The sequence below is a fragment of the Crassostrea angulata genome, chromosome 5 (genome assembly GCF_025612915.1).
Source record: "Crassostrea angulata isolate pt1a10 chromosome 5, ASM2561291v2, whole genome shotgun sequence".
In the NCBI taxonomy this organism is placed as follows: Eukaryota; Metazoa; Mollusca; class Bivalvia; order Ostreida; family Ostreidae; genus Magallana; species Magallana angulata.
Window position 1 is genome coordinate 12982827 of NC_069115.1, and position 24562 is coordinate 13007388.

The 24562-nt window shown below is 34.4% G+C and overlaps 3 protein-coding genes across 3 annotated transcripts in view; 2 read left to right on the forward strand and 1 right to left on the reverse strand.

Annotated features, from left to right (window-relative positions):
• Positions 1-2839: 2839 nt before the first annotated feature.
• Positions 2840-8835, forward strand: LOC128186327 (uncharacterized). The gene is made up of 2 exons (XM_052856127.1): positions 2840-3647; positions 6942-8835. The coding sequence occupies exons 1-2, from the start codon at positions 3326-3328 to the stop codon at positions 7598-7600; spliced, it is 981 nt and encodes a 326-aa protein (XP_052712087.1). The 5' UTR covers positions 2840-3325; the 3' UTR covers positions 7601-8835.
• LOC128186328 (uncharacterized) lies at positions 5634-6951 on the forward strand. The gene has a single exon (XM_052856128.1). The coding sequence runs from the start codon at positions 5912-5914 to the stop codon at positions 6881-6883; it is 972 nt and encodes a 323-aa protein (XP_052712088.1). The 5' UTR covers positions 5634-5911; the 3' UTR covers positions 6884-6951.
• Positions 8836-15470: 6635 nt separating the features above from the next.
• LOC128186043 (transient receptor potential cation channel subfamily M member-like 2) overlaps positions 15471-24562 on the reverse strand; it is a 34743-nt gene continuing 25651 nt past the window's right edge. The window contains exons 11-18 of the mRNA XM_052855770.1: positions 24376-24519; positions 23901-24155; positions 22296-22470; positions 21691-21859; positions 20998-21164; positions 19566-19689; positions 19208-19325; positions 15471-16342 (exon numbers count right to left, since the gene is read on the reverse strand). Coding sequence (XP_052711730.1) covers positions 19238-19325; positions 19566-19689; positions 20998-21164; positions 21691-21859; positions 22296-22470; positions 23901-24155; positions 24376-24519 — 1122 coding nt within the window. The 3' untranslated portion in view covers positions 15471-16342; positions 19208-19237. The remainder of the gene's footprint in view (positions 16343-19207; positions 19326-19565; positions 19690-20997; positions 21165-21690; positions 21860-22295; positions 22471-23900; positions 24156-24375; positions 24520-24562) is intronic.

Genomic DNA, 24562 nt, shown 5'->3' on the forward strand with positions numbered 1-24562 from the left:
ATATAGCGCGAGTGCATTGTGACGTCATCCATGACTTTGTTCGTCTTTGTTTACGTTTCTCGACTCAATACGAAGGTATGGAAGCATGTAACAAATCTTTTGAGTCTCGCAAAAGCATATGCGGTACTCAAAACGTGTCTTCAAACTTTAAGTCACCGTAAATTACGAGTTAAAAGTCAGCCATTTTTGGCATAGAACCACGGGTGAAAACATTAGAGAGCATTATGGGACGTAGACAAAAATTTTTGTTTGATGAACTGTAGGTTTTGCTCGTTCTTTTTCCCGCGCACACTGGTTCTTAGAGCTCGCTTCACTCGCCGGCGCTGCGCGCCGGCGAGCTGCGCTCGCTATTATTAGGATAGTGTAACAAATAAATTAAACATCTAGATTGCACCCATTAACGCACCCCCCCCCCCCCCCCAAACACATTCAGTGTGTGCATAGGTAGAGTACCAAGGCCACGTGCTATGAAGCTTGAATAATCCTGCAGTGTCTGGTCAGCGCTGTCGAGTAAATTGGGAAGTCAGTGTGTTTTTTGCAAGCTCATAAGCGAATTTCGCGTAAAAAAATGCAATAACATTTTACAGAATGTTCATATTTTCTGTTAAAAGTGAAGTACGGGGTATTATAAGATCTACCGCGGTATATTATTGTAAATTTAGCTTTAAAGAGATATTATAACAGCGAATTCTCTTCATTTTGGATATTTCCCTTTTTAAACATAGTTAAATAAAAGAATAGAAGTCGTGCATATACTAAAAGATTGAATCTTTTTACAGCAAAAAAAGCGCGCGATTGCGTGTTAAATATTTTTTTCGAAATTCTAAATTTATATCTCTAAAAAATTGTTTACACCACAAGTAAAATCTGTATAAATTCGTAATATTTTAATCCTTTGCAGAAAGTCAAGATGCAATGTTTACAGTTGGTGCGCTAAGCTGTTGATCAAGAGACTGAGCTAGTAATATTTACTTTTTTGACCGCCTGAAATGATTAAATCAACGGTAATTTTGAGCAAAATGAGCTGTAGCGTCTCTTATATATAAATATTTCATCTCCATAACTTTTTGAAACGCTTAGAAATATACCTGATCACTCTCTACAATCGAATCGTACATTCTGCAAAAGAAAAAGAACAACAACTATGCAAGATTGAGATCATGCATGTATTACCTACATGTTACATTAGGGGTTTTTAAGCATGAACGATTTTTTTTCATATAAAAAAAAGTTCACTGTTCAGAAGTTTTCATTGATTACATATCATAAATTTTAGTATATAATGTGAATCATTAGTTATAGTACTGACTAACAAAATATTTTTTGTTTGTAATTTGTTTTTGCATATTCCATAAAAGAGCATGAATATATTATTTTTCTTAATTGTGCTTCGATTCAAAATGTGTCTCTGAAATAATGGACTTTAATTATTTTTGCTTGAATTTAATTAAAATTCACAGTAGCATCGCCTTTTCCTTAAATGAAGATATGTCTGTTGAAATCCTTAAAGAGGCTTACTGGAATTTGAGAAAGTGTTGAGAAATAAAAAAAAAACTGTCCCGATAGCCCTTTTAAGGTGTTTTCAAACGGAAGACCTCTTGTTGCTTGCAACGAGCGTCTAGTTATAATAATTATTTTTCCCCACATATTTTGTGCACGCGATTTCTCAAAAACTATCCCACCGATTTACATTATTATTTCACAGATTATTGGAAGTGATCTGATTTTATTTTGCTTTTAATATTTTTTCCGTCGTCACTTCCGGTAACGATTTATCGCTGATTTTATATCTTTAACGACCAATTTTGTGCACGCTTAATCTAAAAAACTATGAGATATGAATATGAAATTTTCAGGATAGGTAGACAATAGTTTGAAATTGTACCTATTGTTTTTGTTTTACGCCAGTATATAGTGCTTTTCTTAAGAGCTCACTATGGCTGAAAAATTGGGTATGAGTTTTGTTCCCCTTTTTTGTACACAAGATTTCTCAGAGATGTCTCGATAGATTTTCTTGAAATTTGCAGAAGCGATAGAAAAAAAATTATCTCAAGGATTTAATTTCATATTTTCCAAAGTTCATTTCATATCATCCGTTTCCTGTCCCGCGACAAAAAGCTTGTGCCATTGTGATCTCAAAAATTATAAGGACTTGAATAAACAAACTTTGTGGGATGATAGCCCTAGGTATGTATCCGTGTTTACATTATTTTGTTTGAATCGTCGTCACTCCGGTCGTCACCAGAAGCCTTAAAAATATTTGTTTCCCCTATTTCTTTCTACATGGAATGAATACCGGTATATCATTACAAGACCTTATATATGTTAACTATATAATGTTAATTAAGCAATCATATTCCACTTCCGGTGAGTTATATCAAATATCTTAGGGACCTAACCGTTTTACAAAATTGATTCCTGCGAGATTTTAGCCACTGTAAGTGATTGAGACATAAACTTTTATGAATGATAGACAATTGATTGAATATGTATTAAACGTGTTTTATGTTGGCATCCGTCACTTCCGGTACTCACCGGAAGGGTTCAAACTTTCATGATTTAACAAGTTTAACAGATTTTCTTTGAGTGTTTTATCTAGCATGATAAACAGTGATGTACATAAGGAAAATGTACAAAAAACAGCTTTTATTTTCATTGATCACTTTTGTTCGTCCGTATCCGGTCTCGACACAAAAAAACTATTTTTACCAAGATCTCAGATTTGGCAGAGAGTATCGATATTTCATCGTATCATATAAAACAAAATCGGACGGAAGACCTACTTGTCACTCGTAACGAGTTCTGGCGATGGTTCTTGTTACTTCTTTACTAGTAGGATTTAACCATTCAGGGTTAAATCCATTTATCGAAGGGCCAATATGCTTATTTCAATATTCAATGGGTCTTGCCTTGAATGTACTATTATCAGTGTTCTCAGGCTCTTTTGGCCTTTCGGATATTAGTAACCTCAACCAAATCTGTGACGTCATACGCAAGTTCGTCAGTCTTCTCGAAAAAATTCACAAGGTAAGATGTCTTTAAATTTCGCTTCACAAATCTGTATTTCGGCCCGTAATTTGTCAAGATACTAACGTTCAAGTAATTTGTGGTGACAAATATGATTGTTGAAGCGGTAATTAGGTAAACAAAATGATCCGATGAACGATTATTCTTGTCGATTTGTGGGGATGGTATACAAGCTTCATCCGCGTGCAGACAGCAGCATGTCCATCGGTCTACACGTAATTTCTGGCGTATTGATGCATTTTTCTATTTCTTAACCTGATATATTTTTGTTTTGTATTTACATTCCGAGCAATTCGGCATGCCAAAAAGAAAAAATCGAGAGCCGGCCCAGCCAACGACGAGGTCCAAGAGGCAACCCAGGCACCACCATGGGGCAGTTGCTGCTAACCCCCAAGCTCAGTCAGCACCCATATCTATTGACCCTGTGGCACCAGCACAGACGACAACATCGTTGCTCTCCAGCGAGCAGTTGCAACAAGTGTCCCAAGCGGTGGCGGATATTCTAGGCCAAAATCGGACACAGCCAATGCCCATCGAGCCGCTACAGCCAGGCATGGGGACGCAACCAATGCCCATCGAGTCGCTACAGCCAAGCATGGCGGGCCCTGATCAATGTACAGGTACAGTGCCTGAAATTATTTCTAACAATTGTTTTGCCCAAACACAGAGTTACGAAAGTGATTTGGGCCATGTGGTGCCTAATAGATTAAAAATTAAAATCGCAAATGGGGAGTATGTCAATATGGGCCTTTTAATTGCTAACTTAGATGGGGGTGACCCCAATGATGACATAAAATTATTTTCCATGAAAGAGGGTAACCTCACCTTGGCACCCAAGTCAAAGGCTAAGACCATTACTGATATACAGGTGTGGACAGACGCATTTCTTATTTTCGCCTCCATATATACATCAGCACATCCCGAAGCAGCTGTACAATTGTTCAAATACATGCATACAATTAGGTTGGGGGCAAGTAGAGTTAAGACATTAGGATGGCGGGATTATGATATACAATTTAGGCTGAAAAAGGAGGCTAACCCCTCCATGTCATTTGCCATTGTTGATCAAGAGCTATGGCTCTTGTACATGTACAGCACACATATAACTGGTACCCAGATACAATCACAGCAGACCCCTCTATTGAAGTGCTATGATTTCAATTATAAGGGGCAATGTAGCAAATACCAGTGCCAATACAAACATGAATGTATTTTGTGTTCACTCAATCACCCTTACATTAGGCATAAGACACCTTCAGGATCTAGTTTGAATTTTAGGTCTGGTGGTGGGCAGACAGCATGGCGGCCTCAGCTCCCAAGGAGGCCCTCAGCCCCAAGTGCAGCCAGTCGTGCCCCTTACTCCCAGTCATTTAGACCTCAGTAACATTGCTGCTAGCCCAGTCAAAGTTTCAAAATTACGGGAATTTTTAGTTGATTATCCACTCAGTTTAGTGGCCTTAGAATTAATACAGGGATTTTCGTTTGGCTTTAAGCTTTGTTATGAGGGTCCACGAGTAGCCACTGATTGCAAAAACCTCAAATCCATGTCAGGGTTAGAATATGAAGCAGTTCAATTAGTATCACAGGAAATTACATTGGGCAGAGTAGCAGGCCCATTTGATGACCCCCCTTTGAAAGACCTAAGGTTGTCACCAGTAGGCATGGTACCAAAAAAGGGAGGCTCATATAGATTAATACACCATCTATCCCACCCCCCTGGAGCCAGTGTAAATGATTTTATAGACAAAAAGTATTGTTCAGTTAGGTATTCTTCTTTTGATGAGGCGTTAAACATGCTCTCTAAGCTAGGTCATGAAGCGCTGGTAGCACGTTTAGACATAAAAAATGCTTTTAGATTATTGCCAGTTCACAAATCTGATTTCCAGTTACTGGGGTATAGAATTCGGGGTAAAATATTTGTGGATAAGTGTTTACCTTTTGGGTGTTCTATAAGCTGCTCAAAATTTGAGAAATTTTCAACATTTTTAGAGTGGGCCCTCAAGCAGCAAGCCAAGAGCAATGATGTTGTTCACTATTTGGATGATTTTTTGGTAGCAGGTAGAAAGGGCACTCAGGATTGCGCTAACCTTATGTCAATCTTTAGTTTTATCTGTTTAGAGTTGGGGGTGCCATTGGCACATGAAAAAACCCTTGGGCCCACAACCAATTTAGTTTACTTAGGTTTAGAAATTGACACAATCAATATGTCAATCAGAATACCTGTGGAGAAATTGCAGCAACTCAAAGCACAGCTTTTGTCCTTATTAGATAAGCGTAAGGTTACATTGAAAGAGCTTCAATCTCTCACAGGTTTGCTCAACTTTTGCATTAGGGCTATCCCAGCTGGTAGGGTTTTTGTTAGAAGGCTTTACGATTCTACCTGCGGACTATCGAAACCACACCACAAGCGCAGGGTTAGCTTAGAAATGAAGGCAGACATACAGATGTGGCTAGTGTTCTTAGATTGTTTCAATGGAATCACATCATACAAAATTATAGATTGGTCCAATGATTACGAATTTGAGTTGTTTACAGATAGTGCAGGGAATATAGAGTTAGGTTGTGGGGCAATCCTGCAAAAGCAATGTGGGAAGGGACAGTGGGAAGGGACAGAAGTCATTAGGGACATTACATTTCTTGAACTAGTACCAATCGCCATGGCATTTAGTATTTGGGGTACAAAACTAGCTGGCAAGAGAGTTATTCTTCATACAGACAACCAAGCCCTGGTATCAATTCTCAATACTCAAACATCCAAGTCTAGTAGAGTCATGCACTTGTTAAGGAAGTTAGTTTTGCAAGGGTTAGTGTACAATATCCAGTTCAAGGCAACACATATAATGGGTCTCGATAATACTAAAGCTGATGCTCTTTCTCGACAGCAATGGTCGCGTTTCCAGGCCAGCTTCCCAGACTCAGAGGAAGAGCCATCAGTAATTCCCCAGTCCTTTCTTCAAGTCATCTCCAACTTAGATCTCAAGAGCTCTTGAGATACTCCATGTCTGACAATACAAAGAAATTGTATGACACTGCAATCAATGCTTTCAACTCCTTTCGTAGGGCTTATTATCAAGTAGAAGAGTGGCCTCCCCATCCCAATCAGTTGGTTGATTTTGTCGCATACTTGTCTTATAAGCAGTTTTCACCTAATACAGTTAAATCATACATATCAGGGATATCATACTTCTGCAAGATCCGCAGCCTGCCTGACCCAACACAGGGGTTTGTACTTAAAAAAGTCTTGGTTGGGCTTAGTCGTAGGAATGGGCGGGTTGACGACCGAAAACCACTTTCATTCGAAATCCTATCCAGCATCATCCATTTAATGCCTACAATATGTAAATCAACCTATGAATCAACTCTGTTCTCAGTCATATTCTCCACAGCATTTTTCGGGTACTTTAGAATGGGGGAGCTGGTACATAACTCGTTGCAAGACCCAGGTCATGCCATTCAATATGGGGATGTAACCTATCTCGCACACAACAATACTGTTCACATTCTTCTTAGACATTCAAAAACTGACCAGGAAGGAAAAGGTTCAAGTATATCGCTAACCCCCACACTACTGCCAATATGTCCTGTACGCATAGTTCAATCATTCATGCAGGCAAGACCCACCAACCCGGGGGCATTTTTTTGCCACCTTTCAGGAAGACCAGTCACTAGGTACCAAGTTGCATCAGTATTTAATTTAGCACTCAAAAAATTGGGGTTAGACAACCAATCATACAAACCTCATTCGTTCCGCATTGGGGCAGCGTCCGCTGCTTGGGTCTCGGGTACCAGCGCACATGATATTGCTAGCAAGGGGAGATGGAAGTCCCGTTGTATGTACAGGTACATAAGAAATTAGGGCTAATGTCACCCAACACAATTAGTATTTTAAATTTTGTTTAATAACCATTTTTTAGGTCCTAGAACGATATGGATCCTTGGTTCTTCCATTGTCAAGCATGCATTTTGCTACGCTAGAAAATCCCAGTATGGTGCCAACCTAGAGCTAGATCGCCATAATGCTACCATATTTTGGCAAGGCAAAGGGGGAATGAGGGTGGAAGAGATTTGTTCAAAAGTTAGAACACTGCTTAAGGTACAAAATGCACCCCATATGTTAGTCATCCATTGTGGTGGTAACAACATCCCCGCTTCCAAAGGGGCTAAAATAGGTGATAGGCACGCTAAATCAGCCGACCTGCGTGACAAACTAAAAACCGTGATAGAAAAACTAATTCAATTACTACCTTCCACCATAATTATATGGTCCCAAATTCTCCCACGCCTGCATTGGAGGGGGGGTATTAATCAGCCGGCCATGGAGAGAACTAGAATGCGGGTTAATAGTTATGTGGCTACTCTTTTAATCGGGTTGGGGGGAAAGTACATCAGGTACCCTGAATTACATAAAGCCAACACAGGCATGTTTTGCAAAGATAAGGTCCACCTTTCTGGAATGGGAAATGACATGTTTTTGTACAGATTGCAACAGGCATTGCAAGCATTTTTGAATGATTCAAGTGTCAAAGTGTCACCTAGAGTTGGGCAAAATGGGCCATGGCTGCGCTATGACTAATTGTTGGGTCATAGATTATTTGTTCATAGACTATTGAAGGTCTATGGTATTGTAATTTCACACCTAGTATCATTTTGTGGTATTGTCTTGGTCATGTGATAAGATCAAGTATTTGAATTTGCCTTTATTACAATTTTTTGTGGCAAGCTATTTCATTTTCTTGTGGCATGAGTGCCATTTTGATTTTTGACAGCCCATTATTTTGTTTATAACATACAAAATTTACTCAAATTGACTTTATTCTTTATTGGGTCCAAGCTTAACGGCCGGGGGATTGCCCTACTGGTGGCGCAGCCTATGCCTTGGCATAGTCTCATGGCGTCTATTTGGCTCACCAGTAGTGCTCAACTATCTCCTATTTGACATTGTATTTGCATTTTTATCTATACTAGGTGATCAAGCAGGTGAGCATCTGTTCCCAGGGCTCACCATTCTTGCTTGTATTGTCTGGGGATGCCCAACAAGGCAATAATTGATGCCTGGCTCCCTTATTGTAAGCAGCCGTGGCCTAAATCGCCAATAAAATCATTATGAGGTTATGTTTGTATTGTTATTTTTATTACTCCTATGCATTAGGCATCTTTGATAATAGGATTTAACCATTCAGGGTTAAATCCATTTATCGAAGGGCCAATATGCTTATTTCAATATTCAATGGGTCTTGCCTTGAATGTACTATTATCAGTGTTCTCAGGCTCTTTTGGCCTTTCGGATATTAGTAACCTCAACCAAATCTGTGACGTCATACGCAAGTTCGTCAGTCTTCTCGAAAAAATTCACCCCTCCCTCCCAAACCCGTCAATTTTTTTTTTCCCCAATGTAAATGTTTAAACGTTTGCTATACTTAGTTCCGCTGCTCTCTCGTGTTTTTCTTGTTATAATTTCAGAGAAACACTCATTGGTCCATCTGATCTTCCACCAACCCAATCGTCACGGCTGTAAACAAGTTTACCAGGAGTGGGAGCTCTCCAGGTGTCTATTTGGCTCACCAGTAGTGCTCAACTATCTCCTATTTGACATTGTATTTGCATTTTTATCTATACTAGGTGATCAAGCAGGTGAGCATCTGTTCCCAGGGCTCACCATTCTTGCTTGTATTGTCTGGGGATGCCCAACAAGGCAATAATTGATGCCTGGCTCCCTTATTGTAAGCAGCCGTGGCCTAAATCGCCAATAAAATCATTATGAGGTTATGTTTGTATTGTTATTTTTATTACTCCTATGCATTAGGCATCTTTGATAATGGATTATTAAACGAAGATAATTATACTTTGCTGAGATTCACAGAGCCAGGAACATAACACTCAAGAAAAGGAGATCAAAGTATTGCCAATGATGACAATGGTAAATAAAACATATATCATGTATCTTATACATTGCCTAACTATAACACAGAATGTTAAACAAAGTTCATAATTAGATGCCAATAACAAGATCGATAATCTTTAACATATCTTTTATTAGATTTTATGCGCGTCATCACAATTACTAATATTTTCCGTCTTTATAATGACAATTATTAGCAACAAAATTATTAACAATTATTTAAAACCTATTCAGAAAATGAAAACTATAATTTGTTGTTTGTTGATATTAAATTTTTTTTAGAGACCATAAAGACCACTTACAAATTGAAAGTATGTATACAAACCAAATAGATGATTATGTATGTCATTGTACATTGTAGCATTAAAGCTATACACGCTATAATTGGCGTCGATTTTGAATGACAGTCAAAACGCATGTGTTTGTCTAATTATAAAAGTTACCTTTATTCTCTCAATTACAAATTCCATCTCTTTACAAAGATATAGATTTTTAATTGTTAATTTACCTGCCAGGAAAGTAATACCTTTTCATGAATATTGATGAAGGAAGAGCGAAACCGACCTCATTGCGCATGTCCGCCGTAAATCAGGTTGCTGTTATTGTTTGCCTAATTAAATATCCGACTTGATTTTTAATATGCTTAACAGTTGTTAATTTGAAATACATACATGTATAATAAATAAAATATGTTTGTCACTCACGATACCCTTACTTTTGCACTAACACTTACATGTTCTAAAAATAGCACATAGGGGAAACACGTAGGTCTACGTCATTATTTTTGAAGGAAGTATTCATATGTACTCATAGAATCGTAATTTATGTACATGTATTTTGGACAAATTTATGCTTTACTGAAAATATCCTTTCCTTTGTAAAACTATTACAATTATAAAGATTGTAAAGGCATAAAGACCCTACACAAAGTTTTGCATGATAGACTAAATTTAGCTGTCGATATCACGTGGTATATTGATATTCATTAGGAGGCATTTTTTTCCTGGTTGTTACGTGATCGGATTGAGCATTGTAATTAACAGCATAAAAGTATCATTTTTTAAGTAATCAAACAAATGCATTTTCCCCGTTATTCAAAATTGGCGCAAATTACAGCGTGTAAGCTTTCAAAAACTGTTAGAAAAATTCAAACGAAAACCTTATTTTGCTAAATGCTATATTAACAATATATAACATCTATTATTGTTATACTTTCATGTTAAATACTGAAATCTGATTGGTTTAGACGCAGTTAATAATATTTTATATTACCCTCAGCGTTAGCAACGCACTTAGCAACGGGTAACATTAAAAAATGTTACATGCGCGAAAATTATGCGCGTACGGTTCGCTGTAGAATTCACGTTATTCCTATATAAAAGCAATAAAATTTTCTTAAAAATTAAGACATTCAGTATAACAAAATAAATAGTGCCTGTTTGGGAGGATAACAGTTGAAATTGACACCCCTCGAAAACCATTGTCAACCTCCGCTTCGCGTCGGTTGACAATGGTTTTCGAGGGGTGTCAATTTCAACTGTTACCCTCCCAAACAGGCACTATTTATATAAAATTTGTTATATTTTTGAAAATAAAAAAAAATATCATTTTTAAAATGTATTTTTCGTTGTGTTGTTCACAATTTTTGTATAAACATATAATATGTTACTTATTGGGCGTAAATCCATTGTTCTTTCTTTTTAAGATTTTGTAATTTTAGAATTTTAACTAGGCAATTTTCAACAAGTAATTAATAAACATATATCTTTATTTACTTTCATTTGAGCATATACACATAGGCAGACCTGGTAAACATGTATGTTATCTGCAATGGGCCAAGAAATAGTCGTCTTGTATTGGCTTTTCCAATGAAATAGTCCATATATCCTGGTATATATGAAAATCATAGTCAAAATGAAAATGTCTCATATGCATAAATTCATTGAAAAAAACAATTGCAATCGACACTACAATGGTGTGCATTGTAGAAATATATCTGTCAAGAAAGAATAGTAAAAGATGTATACTTTTCTCGTAGGGACGTTCATGAAGTTAAAAGTATGTATACGTCAAGTTTTTTTGTTTGACCTTTTCAATGTTAGGATTTTATTTTATTCAAAAACGTGTTTTATCTGCTGAGAGTCCAACAAAAGCAATATATTTGACATTCGTTGAGTAATATCCATGTCACTTTAAAACAAAGATAGATGCGTACATTTGGTGCATCTGTGATAAACACATGCTGTGTAATTTCAAACTGAACAAAACACAAGTGTTCGACGTTTCATTGACTTCCGTTTTTTAATCTAATATATTAACTCTTTATACTTTGTTTGATTCGATGCTTAACATTACTGTCAGTGTATGACAGACGTACTAGAACATGTGTTAATTAAATAAATAAATAACCAAATAAGTAAATGCAAAAATCTGTTTGAAAAATTATTTTCGTGTAACATTTAGCAATGAAGATCAAATCTTTCGACCACTAACTAATCATCCATATACTGTAGATTCCTAATTGAACGCGAGGAATTAATATCCGCGTAAAATTGCAAGAAGCACCCTTCGCGGATTGAAAAATTTCGACATTATATTTTTTAAATATTTTTAACTGATTTAAAACTTTTTGCTCATTATGATAATATTTCTAAACATGGATTTAAAAAAAATCAAAGTACCGAAGTACTGGCAGGAGATGATTTTATCGATTTTCATTTATTTTAAAATCAACTTATCTTGCATGGCAATTAGTTACTAGTCTGTATTTGAATTACGCACTTTTTCATAATATGAATTTAAGACAAGAATTTCGAGAAACCCCATATGAATCATGTTGTGTAATATTTAAAGACAGATTTCAAACTATGTATTAGTAATCGATGTAATTCTGAAAATTGTATGGATCCAAGCACTATTGATATATCAAACTCTTGTCTCGTTCAACCAGACGCTCGGCTGTCTCCGTTAATCTCCGACAAGCAAGAAAGCCTCTCTGCTTGTCGGAGATTTACGGGGACAGCCGAGCGTTTGGTAGAACGAGGCTATATTAAACTCTGGCGTAGGAATACATGAGACTCTTAATTGTATCTTAATTGTTCGTATTGTATAAATTCTGACTATTTCCAAAGTGTTTATTGATAACTTTCCTTAAAAAATGCTTCAGCATACATTATATCGATTTTTTTTTAATTTTCAATAACTAAGTCTTGTCAGCGGTGATGATTTGTGTTTAGGTTCAAACACTGTTTCACTTTCGGTTTGCCAGAGTAACTGCATATGAGAGTTGATTAAAATCAACTCCCAAAAACATTTACATTTTTAATCTAAACTACATGTGTAAGGATTATTGTAAACTTAATATAATTTTAAGGTAAAAAATGTTCAATTTTACATGTTAACGCCAATGTGATGGGTATCTTAAAAACCATCCAACATCCTCTAGAATCGATATTAATCATATCGCTCTCCATGATTTTTATACAAGTATGTACTGATTGTCACCAACAACGTACACACATTACTCCTTTATTTGAGTATGATTGACTTATCCGTTTATGTTTACATAAACTTAATACATGGGTTATCCGCACATTTCAGAGAAAGTTGTAAACAAATTTTAACAAATCAATAAATTGATTGTAAAAAATAAGTAAAAGTCACTAAATTACTGTTAACGTTCGTCAGTACACTAGCAAAAAGAAACGTGAATTTTATTTCTGCAATGACCGCTTCCTTCAAAACGTGCGTTAATCTTCAAAGAAAGCATTTTGTTGTTTATATTTACATCTTTTAAAAAAATATCAATAAATTGATTGTAAAAAGAAAGAAAAATTCACTAAACTGTTAATATACATCAGTATATTAGCTAAAAGAACATGTACAGCCAAATCGTCTCTGATGGGAATTTGAGTCTGAAATCATCATTATTTTTTTCATGCAGTCCGTGATTTTTCTGAGGTCCCTGTTGGTTTCGACCAATCGATAGACGGGGTGTGTAGATTTCACTCTGGCTGTTTCTATAGAGCTATGAATTAGCTATGAGTTTTCGTAAGAAATAGAGGGAATCATTTTCGGTAGATGTAAATATATATCTATGTAGTTTAAGAGTGTGAACAAACTCATTAAAATAACGGGTCTCTCGACGTCAGATAAAAAATAAGTCAGACGCTATCCAAAAGATTAGACCAGCAATGAAAAATATATGATATATAGCCTTGGTGATACAGTTCATACAATTTGTAACACCATCATACAATAGAGTATGAAATTTACATAATATGATACAATATTGTATCATGATATTATGCCATAGATTTCTCCTATAAAAGATGACCCATACATAAACTAATCAAGTTGTGACTTTGACCATCTACATGTATCTACTTGAACATGGATTAAAGTTGCAAAACGGTTTATGTTATAGACAGCTTGTACCAAGTGATAGCCTCCCGTGTTTTGTGTCTAACGGAGCAGACAAACAATGCGTTTAGAGATATTTTATGACATTTTAATTATAATTTCTTCTAAACTTCTAAATCAAAGTGATATGTTTTAAGATTTGCTCTTGCTTTATATGGCTAGTAGCATTTCTAATGCATGTACATTTTCACTTTTCCATTAAAACCCAAAATTTACATGCAGAAATGCATTATGTGTGTTAATATGTTCAACAAATTGACTTCATAAAAATAGAGACATTTAAAGCGAAATATTTATTAAGAGAATAATATCATAAAATCGTGTATAAAGCCAACAAATTACAATATATGTCAGAATCTCACATAAACTATTTTTTTAGTCAATTGGACGGACTACTGATAGAAGTACCGATAAATAAGGAGGTGCTCGAAGGAAAATTAGTAATCAAGATCCAGTAAAAAAGCGCATTCAATCAATCTCGTCTTTTTAGATGTGACTACATGTACAGGACTATTTTAAAAATTGTTCAAACTTTCTATCATTTTCTACTTATATAAAAAAGAAAAAATAATGTCATACAACCTGATTATAACACATGAAAAAATTGAAAAATACTTCAAGGACAAATGTCTCACAAATTGTACATGTTAACTCAAAAATAGTTTTTTGATCAATTATAGTGAAATGTTGGTGCAGCATTTCTTTTATCAAAATAAAGCAGTTCATTTTATTGATTGATCATATCATCAAGAAAGTATGAGCATCACTTTATCAATTTTCAAAATAAACGTGTATATAATAAAACAAATACAGCTAACTAACATTATCATTTATCATTTACTTGATTATAAAATGAAAGTTAAATTCAATCGAAATATATGCAAGCAATCGTAAACTTTCTTCATTGAATATATATAAAATCGTGTACAATCGAATCACAGATAAGCAACCTAAGAAAATATTTGTGTCACAAACATATAGTTTAAAAAGGTACTTCTAAAAAATATTACACAAATTAATTTGCACAAAGAAAAAACAAAATTAAAAATTGTTCATTATATTTACAAACTAGATCATTTAAAAGACGATAACAATTCAAATTTTTGAAATTGAACAAATGTGACCAGAAAGAAATGATTTGGTTGACAAAAATATGCATAAAACACACTCATACACATTGATAGTTTAAGTGCATGTAATGCTCAAAAAATGTACTAGTAAACTATTACACTACCACACATTGTGGTTACAGTTTAGACCAATATAGCTGCCGTCACTTCCAGGAAACAAGAGGCACATGAGCCACATCACTCGCCAGAGCAAAATAGCTCATAAAATCAGCTTTTTGTACCTGGACAATTTACATGTGTAGATTGGATCCGTTATTAAACAATATTTAAATAGGTCTCCAGATATTAATATTTGTTTTCCCTTGGACTGAAATGTCATATTTTCATTGGTTTAAACATAGCACGTGATTGCCTCATATATCTCTATATTTGTTCTGTGAGAAATAATATTAGGCAATATGGCCGTCATTGGTCGACACTTCGCTTACTCATGTCGACATTTCATAGTATTCATTTACATTAACTGCATGCCGTAAAGTCTTAAAGTATTTGGAGTAGTTGCCCTTTGAAATTCCTTAAAATTAGAGTAGTTGCCCTTAGAATATTGACGTCACATTGTTTTGTTTGGAGCAGAACAAAATAGCAGCGTCGAAAGTTGCTCAAATCTCTGCAGAGGAAAGGGAGAGAACATATAAAATTGAAAAGCAACAAAACATTGTAAGTAAACATGGGTGAAGCAAAGATTTTGAAAGAGTATTTGAAAGGTGAGATTGAAAACTTTGAAGAGTTTAAATGAGTTAAATTGGACGAGATGTAAGGCATCTTGTACATGGCTTTGCGTAGATCATCGCTATTTGTGAATAAATATGTCGCTTGATAGTTCTCGAGAAAACAAAACACTTATTAGGTTAGTTACTGACTCACTATGGAAATATATTGGGTTGATCAATCTCGGCTTCGCATCGCCATCTATGAGATTGATCAACCCAATATATTCCGTAGTGAGTCAGTAACTAACCTAATAAGTAATAGTATACTGCATGTCATATGAATATAACCCCTGTGTAAACCCCTTCCCCCCATTATGGCCCCTACCAACCCACGGAATCATGTTTTGCACGAATTTGAATCAACACTACCTGAGGATGCTTCCACACAACTTACAGATTTTCTGGCCAAAATATTTTTGCAAAGATTCTTAAGATTTTTCTATATATATATTCCTCATATGTAAAAAATTTGACCCTAGACCACAGCTCCTCTGGCCAAATGTTTTTATGAGAAGATATATGAAAAATACAAACAAATGTTTAATCATTATTAATTAACTCTCCTTGAAAGAAGGCTTGGTCCTTCATTTTAACAATTTTGAATCCTCTTCAGCCAACAATGCGTAGCGAGTTTGGTTAAAATGGCCAGTGGGTATGGGGAAGCAGTCGAAAATGTAAAACTTTCTCAGACAAACGGGCAGACAGAAGGACACCAGACAAAATGGGATCAGAAAAGCTCACTTGAGCTTTCAGCTTGGCCCTAGTGGCAAGTTAAAATTATAACTTCATAAAAATGATTCAATTCTATAAATCTGTGAAAGCATGCAAATTCTTGATAATAAAGAGACTCATTTGTAAATGTGTAAAAATAATCTACAAAGATGAAATTTAATTCTGATTTAGTTAAGTTATGGATAATCTAAAACGACGCCCTGATACAATTTATATCTCAGAAAAAACAGAGTACGACCCCTACAACAGCTAGTAAATAACACCATAAATGATCGGTGCTTTGTACATATTAAGTGATGTTTACAGTTTGCTGCTGTTTTTCTTTTGGATGCGAGCGAAGAACAAAATTCAGGGCAAGCATGTCTTAACTCCCTCACAAAGTTTGACAACTAGTTCACTTCTACCTCCAACTGTGAATTTTCCTGTTTAAGAAATGTACAAAAATATATAATAATCATGTCTTTTGTGTGACCATAAAATTGAAAATTCAAAGGTTTGAGAAAAGATGTTCTTAAAGGTATCCCACACCTCAATGTTCTTATATCAGGAATTTCTTGAGAAGAATATCAATGATATTTGCAGACAAAACACAGTTAAAAAATATAAAAGCAATGAAAGGTCAGTGTTCATCCCTCTGAGTTACAGCAAATTTAATTTGACCTTTTTGCATCTAAAATTCGATTTCTGCCTGATTAGGATTTGTTGTCAATATATTTATTTTTTTTTTTAAGTTTTTTGTTGAAATATTGTTCTTAATTATGCACAATGGTCACACTGACTAGAAAGATTACGAAAAAAAATTTGAATGAAAATGCATAAATTTTTGTGTGACCTTTTTGCCCTTAAATTAGGCATTTTTAATTATAGTTACAATTTGATTTGAAATAAAAACATTTTGAATATCAAGAATTTTATAAAAATATTTCAATTTTCCCCAAAAATATATTCAGTATAATTTTGACATAATAAAACATGGGGATCAGTGATGTCAAATTTTAGATCTATGGCTTCAAAAGTAAATTCTCGCAAAATTTGGCTTTAACAAATTCAGACATTGTTCTATATATTTGCATGATTCTATGCTTAACGTCTATTACTCTCTCAAAACTAAGTTTTGTAAGAGTCGCACAGGACTTATAGAACATGTCACAAACCTATCAAATGTTAAAAATGAGAATAATGAATAAAGAATAATAAAAAGACAAGTAAATTGAAAATTCATAAAATTGCTGTTTTTTGTCATTTTCGACTAAAAAACCTTCCACAAGAGATAACAGTTCACCTAAAAATTGTTTGTTTATTCAACTCAAAGGGATATTCTTTATGAATGTTGGTTAATTATGAAATGATGGTCTTTCTGTGAGGTTTAAATTAATGAAATCATATTCCTTTAAAGTATAATCGACATCTCATGATCTGCGTAATGAAATCAACACGTGGGGAGTGAGGTACTTTTAAACACATAATTATCATATACATGTAATAACAAACAAGGCATGCTTTGGATGTGAATTAGAAATCTAAATTTACATGTATTTACAGTAAATGTCATAGGATTCCAGTTAAGTGCTTGTTATAACTTTGATCATAGACAAAAGAAAGATAAACAAAGTTGTCTTCTACCCAAGAACATTTGACAGAGCATGACAGTACATGTAGCTGAATACATGTATTTACATGTACATTTAAACAATAAAATACTTTTTTTGGTGATACATTCGGGATATGACGGTAGCAAAATTGCAGAAAAAAAACATGACCCGCGTTAGCTGGTTATGTAATTTGTTTCTGCATTGATCGCTACCTTCATAACCCGAATGAATCATCAAAGAAAGCATTTTATTGTTTGTATTAACATCTTTCTTTTAGCTAATTGATAAATTGATTATGAAAAGTAAGTAAAATTCATTAAAATACTGTGAATGTAAGTAAGTACGTTAGCAAAAAGAAACAGCCAAATCGTCTCCTGTGAGACTTTGAGTCTGACATCGTCATGATTATTTCGTGCAGTCCGTGATTTTCTCTAGGTCGCTGTAGGTTTGGACCAATCGATAAACAAGGCGTGTCTATATATGTCTTGTCAGTTTCATATCATTTGCAGCAGCTGTAGATTTCGACCATTCGATAAACGGGTCGTGTAGATTTCAGTCTGGCTGTTTCTATAGAGCTATGAATTAACTATAAGTTTCCGTAAGAAATAGAGGGAATAATAGTTTGTAGATGTCAATAATTCGAGGAGTCTTATTAGGTATGTTAAAAAAAATATTTGCCTTTGATATTCAATTTTTCAGGACAATTTAAAGTAAAGCTCAATAATATCTTCTACTGTTTCGGACTCGATGTGATGTATAAATGTTAATTGGAACCCAGTGAGAGCTTCTGATGCTCATATATTTTAAATGTGATGCATGCCAGAAAACATGTACATAAACATGCATGCAGCCGTATTTTCCTCTTCCATAAATATTTTCACGGTTTATAAGTTTAAATATATATATATTAAAATGACAAATCTGACAGAGCTTTTTCATAGCTTCTTGAGCAGTAAATTATAAGGAGAAAAACAAAAGTCCCAGGGGCCACATCGCTCACCTAAGTAACATTAGGCATAACTTTAATCAGCTAGCGGCATAACAAAAACCTAATTTACAATCTAAAGGCACCTTCCGACTCTAGTAATAATGTTTATATAGATATCTAAAAAATATACACATATATGCTTCAACTTGTAATAATATTCTACACATTTTATAAACAAATAAATAGCTATTTGATATGAAAAGGCAGATGGTTAAACATTCTGTGTAATACTTTGTAATTTTTTGTTTTCTTACAGCTTCATTCGTTAAATGTATTGTAAAAAAATTTATTTTTTTGATTGAGTCTTCATACATTGCATACATAATTTTTTGCATATCATTATTTTAAAGACTTATTGAGTTTAAGTAAATTAGTGATTCATAATCCGTTTGATGCAAGTCTGACATTAATTTGTACTTGCCTCGTTCGTGATTTTGTAATGCACCATTTTGACCACAGGGGCCAGACGCTTGTATCAAATCTTATGGGAAACGAGTTATAGAACCAAGGTATAACATTAACATATCACTGCAATAATTTATACCCAAGAGAAATAATTTCTGAATGCCAACTCACACTTAAATAAAGGATCTTAAAAACATGTATGATTTCTTCTTTTTTTCTAAGACAGTAGAGTTAGTTTACACCAAGAATGTTTCACTCTTGCGCTATAATCCCTATGGTATAATGACATGATATTGACTTACCTTGATGAGTAGACTCTCGTTTTTAATATTTTAGCGATCATTTAGTTTTTGGTGCCTCCACCACAAATTATTCACTTTTTCTTTAATTTCATCCACATTCTCATTTACTCTGTCCACTCTTTAAATCGAAGAAAATGAATTAAATCAAGTTTTGTTATCAAATTCTTTATCATCTTAAAAAGTTATAGTTTGTTTTTTAACTAAATATACCCTGGTATGATTTGTTTATTAGAATTCATGATGTGCAAAGTCAAAGATCTATCCTCCGTACATGAAATACAAACATAGATTTCAAAAGGTTTGTGTCGTTATTAGAATGATTACATACATGTTTTGAATTATTCTGTGAGTAGAGTACCTTTTGACTATTGTTTTTAGTTTATTTTTTATCTTTTCGTTATCCAGAGTCCACCAAGAGCTCTTGTACTTCTTCATCGCTTTGCGCTGAAGCTTAGGCAGTTCCTTCTCATTCAGCTTCATTCCTGCAACAATTGATGCTCCAATTTAATACATAAGTTTTATCCACCCAAAATGGAATACCTAATTATTACATTCGCATCTTGTCAATGCTGATGTATATGTACTACCTTTTATCCATAACATAGCTCGTCTACCTGTCATTGGAGAACAATGATGTTATTTAATTATGAAAGCATGATTAGCACCGACACATGTAATAATTGGGAATAGACAAAGACTACAGGATTGATACCCATTAACAATCAAAAGGAGTTAATGCTTGATACAAATGTACTATAAGGATGCCTGGAACCAATGTATTCAATAACGCTACGTAAACAACTATGAACTCGGAATCAATTACCTGTATACAAAACACAGCCATGTCCAAATAATTGCTATAATGATTCTGGTGCCAAAGTTATCCTTTAAGCATCGATATTTATCAAATAAGGAAGCCACAAGCTTCAATATCAAGTCAATGAATTTTATTAAGAGTAGAATCTAATGTATAACGCTCAAAAGTTTAACATGTTTACTGTTCAACATTTAAAAGTGCAGAAAAGGAAAGGATGAACAAAATATTAATTTACTGTTCTTCCTTTGCCAATTTTTTTTTTGTATATTTGTGGAGTCAACTAAATTCAAATTTTTCTCCAGTTGAACATCTTGTTATTTAAAACATAGAGAGCTTTTTTGTTGTTTCAGCTTTTGAAAATGATTTTCCCAGATTTTTCTCTATCTATTTGAATGTAAAACATCAACCCTTTCCATCAACTGAAATATCTTGCGCAGGGATTTAAATAGGTCGTCAGACCTTCACCTTCCTCCCCTGCAAATGATCTTTGTTCTCAAAGATCACCCAGATTCTCTTCCCTGGCAAGAGTAACCTATGCACCAAATGTGACGAGATTGGAAATATAATGACAGAACAGACCGAGATTTAAACCTGGTCCCCCTGAATATCTTGTCAGGTGCTCTACCAACTGAGCTATCCCGGGCTGATACTCGAACTGGTCTAACTGTCACATTACCCCTCCCAAACCTTATATAATCTTCGCCCTCTAAGATCACCCAAGGCTTTTTCCCCTGGCTGGAGTTAACCTGTTCCAGTGGTTGAAATGGCACAAAATGTAACGGGATGAGAGAAATAATTACGGACCAGACTGGGATAAGAACCCTTGCCCTCTGAATCAGATGGTCTACCAAATGATCTATCTAGCGCTGGTATTCGAACCGGCCTAGCTATCACAGTGGCAATTAAAGAGACATATGGTGAACATTGCCTTTTGCAAGTCGTGTTCAAGAACAAAGACACAATGAAAACTTACTGAAGCTGTCTTCTTTGCAGAAATGGCGTCTAAACGGCCAGAATATGTAAACCAGTATGTTCAATGGTTGGAAGAGGAAAGGCTTGTTATAGTACTCATAGACTAGGGAAAATCTGTGGAACCTCCACTCCTTCTCAGAGTTATCATGGACTTTTTTGACTGTGTCACTGTCAAAAGGTTAAAACAGGCTCATATTTAACAATTAAAGACACCTTATCTTCAACTGATAACTGTTTCGTTAAGAAAGTAATTCATAATGTACATGGTTATACCTATATATATAAATGTTATTCATAAATAACAATTTTGAAAACAAGGGGTTTGTATGTATATTTATGTACATTACTTATGTGTAGTTCAAACTGCATGGTTATCTGAAATGGTCAGTAACTACATATTTATCCTCAGAATTACATAAGATTAATTTTGAATCAGATTATTATTTTTTTTATTTCCGTGACAAATACTTAAGTAAGATACATTGAAATCTGTATTGCAGGTATAAATACATGTGCATGCAAGGTATGTGCATTTACAACTTAATTACAACACTTTCAAATTTTAAAATTAAGAACAATCTATTAATATCTTGCATTAAAAACTATTTTTGACCAAAAATGTGTTTTATTTTTTTAACATCAAAGGTACTAGTACCAGATTTTTAATGCAAATCCTGTCCATTTGAAAGTTTACCTGAACATAGCGATCAACAGGTTGAGTAAAAGAACATTGGTCAATAGCAAGAACGCCGCCATCACCAATACTGCCAGAAAACTTTTCTCTGGACAGCGTTCCATCTTCCCTGACCTCCAGAGAGTCTCGTTCTTTGTGCAGGTTCCTGCATCCTCTGATGGTTCGTTCCCTACAACATGAAAGCAACTCACTGCAGTAAACCATCTCACTGTAAATCCATAGTTATCAAACAATCTCTCTTTTTATGCAAACATTCCTACTTGACAATTACCTCTATATAAGTAATTCAGTATTTCATCTGCCTACACAAACACAAAATATTTTCAGATTTCATTGGTACAATTTAACAGATCTCTCTTTAAAAGATAATTAGAGCATTTCTAATATGCAAAGCAATTAATGAGCAAGGAACAGCTGTAAATGAAAAAAAATAGTTTTTAAATTTTTCTCTGAGTTTGCACTTTTAAATCTTAATCTATTTACATTCAAAGGTACTGTAATGTAAAGGCAAATTGAAGACTGTAAGTGCCTTAAGTAAAAGACAATTTAAACTTTGTTGGAACGGTTGAATTGTGTTCAATATTTTTTTTAAATAATCAAAACACCTTCTATGTTTTCAAGAGACAGTTCACCATACATCTGCCAGTAAGGGTAGTACAGCACATCCTTTAGAACAGACCACTGTTGGGATGCGTTGGGGTATAAGTTGGCATGGTAAGTTACTCCAAAACTCAGGATAAACACCATCAGGATCAACAGGAAGAACCTCAGATCATTTAACTGCCAAAATGTATATTATCTTTTGTAAGCCACTGCATATGATTAGGTAAAACTACCTTAAAGAAACCGAATTCTCTTGTCTTGATATCTTAGTAATGTTAATCAAATATTACAGAGCACAACACGACTAGTCATCACGTTTATGAGACCATCTTTTTATTATTTTATGAAAATCAAAGAGTATGATCTTTATTAACATATTGTATTGTGTGATATGACACAACATTCTTTAATATCACATGATACAAAATTGTATCATATCATATGTAATTTTCATACTGTATTGTATGATTAAAAAAAATATTGTGTTACATAACTAATACCATATGATAATTTTGATATTGAATAAACTCATATGATGAAATAAATATTGTATGAGATGATATCGTGGGAAAGGATATTATATCATATGATGTGATCATGTTATAATGTCATGTAAAATGATACAAAATGGAATCATTTAAGAAACAATATTGTATCATGTAATATGATACAGTCTTGTTAAATGAAATAAAATACAATATTGTATCATGTTATTGATACATATTATATCATGTAATATGATTTATTATGTAACTTGTAATATTCTGTAACATGTTATATGCTATCATATAATGATGAAGGCTGAAAACCGTAACCTGCTCAAAAAACATTAACCTCACCAAGCATCTAGATCCTACAGCTCAGAATCAGCTTTCAAGACTGTATATGTCTTAAGATGCATCATCAATAAAAATATGGTAAAATTAGAAACAGTAATTACTTTGATATGGTTATCAAAGAACACTGGTTCCAAAAACACTTTATGTAACCTGCTCTTAAAACTTTTACCTTCTCCAGCATCCGAAACCTTAGCCTCAGATTCAGCATCCAAGCCAATAAAATATTATAAGAAGAAGGAATTATTAGATGCATCATTAATACAAGTTTGGTGAAGATAGGACCATTCATAATTTAGAAATGGCTATCAAAAGGTACCAGTACCAAAAACATTAACTACCGTCAGCATCTCAAATTCATTGCCCACATTTAGACATTTAGAAGTCTTTAAATGCATAAGTACATCCAAATCCACCAATCATTCACGTTTGTGAAGAAAGGACAAGTATTAAGTACAGGACCAGCTACAAAAACTTGAACCAGGTCTTGACGTTAATGCCAACGCCAGGGGTATAGCATAACCTTCCTTGACTTTGTCTTGGTGAGCTAATAAAAGGCTAGGTGTTAAACTGTTTAATGCTTCAATTACATGTAAATGCTTTCTGTAGAAGATTTTAATTCAAACATTTTCATCCCAAAATTCTTTTTCACACAATCAACAAAAAACCTTTAAGATCATCACATTATGTTTTTTATATTTAATGGTATCTTGAAAAAACTTTTTATCGAAACCAATTCAATTCCATGCAATTAACACTGCAGAACCTTACCATTCTGGAGATCATAGTGACTTTTGGCCCAATATTTTGATCTGCATCGAAGTATTGCAATAAGCGGAAAAAGCACATTCCCAATGTCAGGCTGTACAGCATGCGGGCCCAGATAAAGTCCTTCCCATACAGCGAAAGCCTCAGAATGACCGACGTAAGAAAGGAAAGGTATATGGCGATGTCAAACCAATTCCACGTACTGCGAAGCCAACTCCGAATATTGTACCAGATGGAACCATGATTTCTGGTTACAACCTACACCAGAAAATGAAATGCAAACATCACAGCATCAGTATATCCATATAAAATGATACACTTTAAATTCATAATGGTTTAGCACCAAAAAGATACTCCGGAAACCTTCTACACAGATGTAACAATATTTAAAGCACATAAAAACACACTTTTAATGATTGCAAATATCATGATTAAACATGAATAAAAATACAAATGTAGTGATTTTTTAGAATTGTACCTGATTGATCTCGTCCATCACACCATTGATTGCGTATATCCATGTGAAGATCTCCACAAGAGAGGGGGCGCCATTCTCACCGAGAGGATGCAAGTCAGTCAAAACAAAGAAAGAAAACAGCCCCAGAAACACAATGTTGGCGAACTTTAAGTAAAAAATATCTGTCACCTTACAAATTAAACTTTAA